Raw genomic sequence first — 8,040 nt, 5'->3', positions numbered from 1 at the left:
CCCTCATTTCTAACTTTTGTTGTCACTGAAAATTAGGCCCTATTCCCACAGCCCTTTGGTCCCACCATTGGTTGGGTTTAGGCAATGAAGAAAGGAGTTGGTTAAGTTTAGTAAAAAGACCAGGTAGAGGCTAGACAGGCCAGATAGACAGAGTCCAGATAGGTAGAGAGAGTCCAGAGGGAACATAGGGCTGAGGGAACATAGGCACGCTCCCACCTACTGTATGACTCTAACTGCATCCGTAGGTTCCATCTCTACTTATCTTAGCCTGTTTTTTTCTGGATTTTGGTCTTGTTGCCTTTAAATTGGACTTCTTGGACTCCTGCCCTTGAATTTCTGTGGTTAATTTCCCCATTTGGAACATGTTCTCTGGTTTTGATCCCTGCATGTCTCAACATCCAGCAACCTTTGTCCCTCTTTATGTTAATAATTTTTTGGATTGCATGCAATAAGCCATGCATCTACATACATTGTGTCTGCATCTGTATTTACTAAAAGGTATACAATTAAAACACACTTACCTAACTCTCACATATTTCGAAAGTTTGAACTTGAATGATGGTAAATACATTCAAAGTAAGGAATTATGAGACCTATGAAAGTAAATTTACTTGATAAATCAATACTGTATTCAAAGATGCTGTTTAACCAAATGCTAATTTAACTACTTACAAACCTAATGTACTTGGAAATGTGTTGTGTAGAATGATCTGATGTAAGACAATTCCTCAAAAATATAATATTTTTCAGTTTGTAAGTAATGTTTACTATTATCTGATTTGTTGGTGGCCCCACTGAACTTTGTTACTCAGATGCAAATCTGCTGTGTCTTGGTTCCCAGCACTTGGTTACTGTTTCTTTGTTTAACTTTGCTCATTAGGTAAATGAACTCTTTGTTTATGAACTGTTGATGGGAAAGATGTGTCACACTCAGCCCCCCCGAGTAATGTATCCTCAGCACTTAGCTCTGGTTAATGAACCTCAGAGGGTTTGGTGACCGAGTAAACAGCTCCTGTTTTGCTTTTCAACATTTGCAACTCTAACAGACAAGTAAGCTTGTTGTGAAAGTGTGGTTTGCCTCTACATTGTCTTGTTTAGAAATTTTAAATGAGCAGCACTTTGTAAAATGGAACAATAAAGTTCTGACTGAAGAGGAGTTCTTCCAGTAACATTTGGTCACAAGCTCCAAATCAATCAATATTTCTCTCATTGAGTCATGATAAATTAGTGAGCATATTTTCTGTCAGGAAAACCTTCTGACAAAAAAAACAAAAACATAATTTGTTCCACAGTCCTACGATGTGAAACATACAGAGCTTTAAAGATCTGCCGACAAATAAAATGACAATTAACTTTTAGGCTTATAACTATTATTTTGTGAATATTCAAAATAGTGATTAAAGTGATGATTGTTGTTTCTTAGAAATGTAAATTGAGTGCATAAGAAAATGAAAAAAAAAATAACTAGCAGGTGTAAGCTGATTCATGTAAACAGAGTTGCAGACTTTTTCCATTTTGTGTACAATGCAATATATGTGCAAAGGACATAATCTATCAGTGCGACATAACACAGCTCAGCCGGTGATCAGGACAGGACAGCGGAGCTCACCTGGTGCGTCAATGCAGCCGTCATGTTTCTCTTCTCCTGTTTATTTGCAACCATTGTCTGAAGTCACTCCGATGTTGATAAATACAATCACTCGAGACCGGCACTTGACAAACAATGGTAGTTGCCGAGCAACCAAAATTGCAACATTAAAGGCCCTTTCACACCACGGACATAACAAATAAACGACACAAAACCCGCCCACTGGCCTCGAAGCAGCTGTCCACGGAGCTGCTCGGACCTGTCACTCAACGTTTCCGCGCCCTAATTGGCCAGAGTTTTAACCTAATAACAGTAAAACGGTAGAATTTAAAAAAAAATCACCCCCCTCAGAGTGTGTGTGGAGGTAGAAACTATCGATTGAGACAAAAAACGTTCTGACACCAGGCTTTTAACATGTTTATTGAGGATGTAATGCAGGGTTGCCAACTTTTGGTCCTGGGCTGGAGTGAGATTGTAGTTTTTCTCTCTGTCTCTCTCTCTCACACACACACACACTATACCTGCAAACTGAGTAGGCTAGAGGTGTAATAGGTGACAAAATATATCCCTCTAGGGGGGTCTGGGGGCACCCCCCCCAGGAAAAAAATGTGATTTTAACATGTATTTGAAGCATTCTGGTGTACTCTGAGAAGAAAATAAAGGGAAAACGCAACATTTGCTTCAGATAAGAGGGAAAAAAGCAGATCTGTGGTTCCTATCATTGTATGGCTGGAGTGTATGAAACTGGTCTAGTGGGGAGCTGTGGCTTTTGGCCTGGACCAGCCTATTAATATATGAAAGGACAGAACAGACATGTCCTGTGATTTTCAGTCTTCTATTACAGCCTGATGATACAAGTCAGGTCCTGAAATGTCTGTTTCTCTTCTGTAATAAACATTCTACATTCGGAGTTTGCAGGTATGGCACACGTGCATGCATGCGCAGTTGCGCACACACGTACACACACGCGGATCGACAACTCCCCGTCCTACTGTGCTGTGATCACAGGCTTGAGCAGCCGTCCAATCGACACGCGGATAAGCATCGCGCACACCAATCAGAGAGGCTATTGATGAGTGCCAAAGCTTGCCTTAAATTCTTTTTCTTTTTTTTTTGCCAAATCGCTTGATTTTGGCGTGAGAATTGTTTGAGTGGCGTGAGAGCGTGAGACAGGACCTGCGTGAGAGTTGGCAACCCTGTGTAAAATCGGCGATTTTAACATGGGGGTCTATGGGGAATGCTCCCTTCTGACACCAGCCCCCAGAGGGATTGCAGTTTTTTGAATGCAGAAGTGAGCTTCACTTCTCAGACCGACAACTGCCCCCTTGGAAAGGACCCGTAATGAAAACTGGGGTTCAGAAAAAAATGTTGACACGCAAATTTTTCGCACGAAAAAATACGTCCGGTGTGAAAGGGCCTTAATCGTGGGAAAATCCGTGCGGTCAGAATGACAGCGTATGGCCGAAATAGGTAAAAGTGACCATATGTTCTACCCTGACACAAAGAGAAGAAAACAACAAAGGACACACAACAATGTTGTAGTTCCTCACATTGCTGGAAGATGATTTACAATACAATACATTTCCCTGTGCATATCAAGGTCAGTAACTCTCTAACACAAAAGGTTTTCAACCCTGAGGAGTGAGGACCAAACTCCCAGACAAACTCTTTTGCAGTTCAGACCTTCAAAATAGGTAAACACAACTGCTTCACAACAAGTGCATGGCACAACACAGCAGAGGACCCTCCTCAGACCAGGACTCAGCAGTCTGCAAATCATATTTACACACAGAAAGTAAATTCAGTCAAATGAACAGAAAACAAATCCAGACAAGAATAATTTAAGATGCAACTATTTTGAATATCCTTAATATCTTATATTTAATTTCTTTTGTCCTGAAGCAGTACACAAAAGGATTAACAAGAGATGGGCCGAGAATGGCCCCAATCATCAAGCCATGGCGTTGGTCAAGAGTTAATACAACACCCAACCTGGTCAGGACAACGCGGATAAATAATGGGCAGTAATAACATGCTACCACAATCAAATGACTCAAACAAGTGCTGCCTATTTTTTTTTTATCACTGTTGGAAGATAATTTCACAAAAAATATAATCCCCAAGTATGACAGGCAAATAAAGGTGAAAGTGAAAAATAAAAGAAAAAATGTTATGATTGAAACCATACCAAAATAGTAACGAGGATTGACACAAGTCGTTCTCATTATAGCAGCATAGTCACAGAAAGTGTACTTCAGCGTTGAGGAGCAGTGGGGGAGAGGGACCAGACTTGCAGGCAAAATAGCCACAAAGCAACAGGCAAGAATCCACAGTAAACATGCAAGAACAAGAGTACGCACATTTGTTAAATAACTGTGGTACTGAAAAGGACAACTGACAGCAATCAATCGATCAAATGCCATAACTGATAATGCAAACATCTCCATCACCCCTCCTAAGTGGAAAGCAAACATTTGGACATAGCAAGGCACATAGGATATAGTATTAACACCAGCAACAAGAATCCCAATCATTGTTGGACTGGCACTGGAGGTGTACAGTATATCAACAATAGCAAGGTTGCAAATCAGAACATACATTGGTTTGTGTAATCTCTTGTCACAAATGATGAAGATGATGTTTACCATGTTTGCTAGAAGAGCTAGACAATAGATCATCAATATAACCAGACCATACAACATTGGCGTTTCGGTTTTGTCAAAACCACCTATTACAAATTCTGTTACTATAATTGAAGCATTATATAAAGGCATATTTAACAAAATTAATTCAACTGTTGACAGAGATAAAAATCAGTCTGTCAAAGTCACCCATAAACTTACAAAGATTATCTATCTGTAAGTGATTCACTCAATCAGCTGTACACTTTTAAAGCTCTCCACAAAAGTAACTTGTTATTGGATGGGACCTTTGCCCAGTTCTATTGGATGCTATTTTAGATTTGAATGAGGTCCCAGATGAATATGGACACACTGTTTCCCTAGGGTCTGGAACACAATACAGGGCTCTACACTAACATTTGTTAGTGTACTTTAGGAGCACAGTGAAAGATGTCTAAGTAATGAAAATACATCTGATACAGGATATAGATCCTCTACATCAGACTCAAAAAATGACAACATACAGAAAATAAACACAAATATACCATTAGAAACTTCAATAACCCATACATAATATCACTTAAGTGCATACTGTATATCAGAATACTCCGAAAAATAATCTCCCACATTACCTCAAAGAACAACAACATCAACAAAACAAACAAACAAAACAAGGTCTACAATTTCATAACTTCGCTTTATAATTATATTAAAAAATCCTTGTTTGACCAGAAATGATCAAGTCTATTTTTAAAAGAGTTCACTGACGGAGCCTGCACTACATCCTCAGGAAGCTCATTCCATACTTTTACAGCCCTAAGTGCAAAAAAATGTTTTCTTTTGTCACAATGACACCTTTTTGGTAGGAGTTTTAAGGAGTTCCCTCTTAGTTCATACCTATTACTAATATATTATATTACTAATAAACAAGCTGAAGTACATCAGCTACTTAAGGGAGAGAGAGAAAGAGAAACGTTGTATGCTGTAAGTATGACTTCTGCAAGCTGCGCAGGTGTCACTTCCCCCTCGGTTGTGTGTGTGTGTATATACTGTATATAACCTGTCACACACAACAATAAAAACAGATTAATAAAAAAACAATGTGTTTTTATTGTGTTGTGTGTGTGACTGGTTCTGTGAGAGCAGTTGACCACATATCTGTCTGTCTGTTGATCTAATATCTTACTTTATGGCTGTCTTTACACTACATGGTTCAAGTGGCCCAATTCTGATTTTTTCCTCTCAAGTGGCTCAGATCGGATCTGTAACATGAACGTGTAAACAGGGCAAATCCGCATGGAATTGGATATTGTCTGATCAGATTCAGCCCCCCGTTATATGTGGAAATTAATCAGATACAAATAGGATATCTGCCAATGCGTCTGCAGTCTAAACAGACAGATCGGATATTTCCTGGCAATGCGTGTCATACGTCATCAATGATAATATTAATTCATGTGCCCACACGTTGCGCTGAATCTCTGTAGCCCGTGATTGACACGTGGGGCTGACCTGGACTACCGTGGCCAGCTGTAGTCACTGTCACAGGAGTTACAATGTTTCATTTTCGTGGTGTCCGCACGTCTGTTTTTTTCCCCCTCACTAGTTCTTGTTTTCACATTAGGCCTAATGTTAATTTCTATGCAGATCGAGGGCAGGAGTGTGAAAAGGGAGCATGCGAAATTTCACAAAGGCACGAGCCTGATGCAGCCGCGGCGCTCCTGCTGAAAAAGAAATGTCCTTGCTCTGTGCTTTGGTTGGGTTTAGGCAATGTGGAAAGGAGTTGGTTAAGTTTAGTGAAAAGATCAGGTAGAGGCCAAGAAAGTCTCTGCTAAAATGCAGCTTCTCCGGGAGTCAAACGCTGATGTCCCGCACCGGAGACAGATACTCTAACCACTGTACTACCATAGCTTTTGCTGCATTAGGTGCCAGGTGCCTTAAAGGGATAGTTCACCCTAGAATGATATTTCGCTCATTATCTACTCACCCTCATGTTGACTAAGGGCTGGAAGAATTATCCTCTTCCTGGTCCGTCCAAATCTCACGTGATTTGCGCCGGCGTCAGTGCGGTTACTGCGAATCACGCGATATTTGGACGGACCAGGAAGAGGAGAAGAAGAAGAAGACGAGAAGCTTCCGCTACAAACAAGCTTAAAATATAGACTTATTTAATTTTTTTCGGGACAATTACGCAATTTGGGGCTTCAGCACAAGACGGACATTACATACGAGCATCATGGAGGTATTTGGATGTTTTTTTGTGTGTGTTTTTTTACGAAGAGCTCCGGTGTCCCTTTGCAACCGTTGCATTGAAATTCACTGCTACGCCAAGACCCCCTGTAACTAAGAGAAGGGACGGTGGACTCTGATAATTCTTCCAGCCCTTAGTCAACATGAGGGTGAGTAGATAATGAGCGAAATATCATTCTAGGGTGAACTATCCCTTTAATCCTGTCGATGGCGGACAATGTTTCAGGTTCGGAATGGCACTCCTTTCCAAAAAATAGTCAAGGGCCAGCATTCCGAAACATGAAAGTAAACGTTTGGAATGGCGGCCCTTCGGAATGGCAGCCTGGACCAGATATGGGTTGCTTCTGATAGAACATGTAAAAAGACAGTTAAAAAAATCAGAATTGGGCATCAAGGCCTGCGGTTACACCCCGCCTTTCCGACAATAGACTTCCATTCATCGTAATAGCGGGGTTTTCTATTTTTTCTAAAGACCCCGCTATTTCGAAAAGGCCACTGGGGAAACCCCCCCACTCAGACCGGACAGATGGACGTAATCAGAAAGGAACCGGAGGCTGTGCAGTGCGCCTTGATCCTTTTTTCCTTTTTGGAGTCAAACAGATCATGTGCAGAATAGCGGTGTTTCGAAGTGGGGGTATTTCGGAACAGCGGGGTGTCGGAGTGGAGGTGTGTCGGAATGGAGAGCCGTCCCCAAGGCCTGCAGTGTAAAGACAGCCATAGTTGGCTCACAGGTATGCTTTGCTGCTGTCAAAACCATCTATCAGGAAGTCGATCTTAAAGACAGGTATAGAATGGGAAAAATACTCATGCATATGGATGAGCACACATTTCTCTGGCATCTTCGGGTGACCTGGGTGCAATTTGATTTTCTGCTGCAGAAGCTCAACCAACACATCCAGACGGTTCATGTTGGAGGCCGACGTTGGAGGTTCCCCTTCACCAGAAGCTTGCCATGTTTCTTTGGTATATAGGCAACCGAAACTCTTTTCGAGAGCTATCAGATAAATTCAATGTGTCACAATCAACAGCTCACCATGCCATTCTGGAGCTTCTCCGCATACTCTGTTCCCAAACTTCCTCCTTCATTGGTGGCCGAAAGAGTTTGAGAAAACAACATCTGCGGCAGCATTTGCCAGGGTCTCTGGCATCAATGACATCATAGGTGCCATTGAGCATCTCTTCGTGTCTGCGCTGGGACGCAGCCTCGGATTCACAAAAAAATTCCAAGAGGGTATTATCCTCTTGGCGATGGGGGCAGCATGGAGATGGGCCCGAGGAAAGACTGGCTGACCCAGATGAAGGACTGGCAGAAGGTTGCTGGCGGTCAGTCAAAAGTGCATCGGGTCTCCTAATTTCCAAGCTATCCAAAGTTCCCACCACCGGGAACTCTATATCATGGTGCCCTCCAAGGAGTTGCTCCATCTCTTCATAAAACTGAAAGCGCAGTGCCCCCTTTCCTGTAGTACGGTTGTTATCTTTAACTTTCTTGTACGCTTCTTCAAGTGTTCCCCATTTACGGGCCACTCTGTCCGGGTCGAAAACCACTGTGGTCTGACAGTTTTGCAGCCATCTCCTTCCACA

The 8,040-nt window shown here is 41.8% G+C and overlaps 1 protein-coding gene across 1 annotated transcript; it reads right to left on the bottom strand.

Moving 5' to 3' along the window:
• Nucleotides 1-3,429: 3,429 nt before the first annotated feature.
• On the bottom strand, nt 3,430-4,290 carry LOC310996309 (olfactory receptor 4D11-like; the record flags this gene model as incomplete). Its single annotated transcript, XM_083985685.1, has 1 exon — nt 3,430-4,290. The coding sequence occupies one exon, from the start codon at nt 4,288-4,290 to the stop codon at nt 3,430-3,432; it is 861 nt and encodes a 286-aa protein (XP_083841811.1).
• Between the last annotated feature and the right edge of the window lie 3,750 nt (nt 4,291-8,040).

This window comes from Trachurus trachurus, assembly GCF_905171665.1.
Source record: "Trachurus trachurus genome assembly, chromosome: 13".
NCBI classification, from domain to species: domain Eukaryota; kingdom Metazoa; phylum Chordata; class Actinopteri; order Carangiformes; family Carangidae; genus Trachurus; species Trachurus trachurus.
This window is presented reverse-complemented; position numbering and strand designations above follow the sequence as displayed.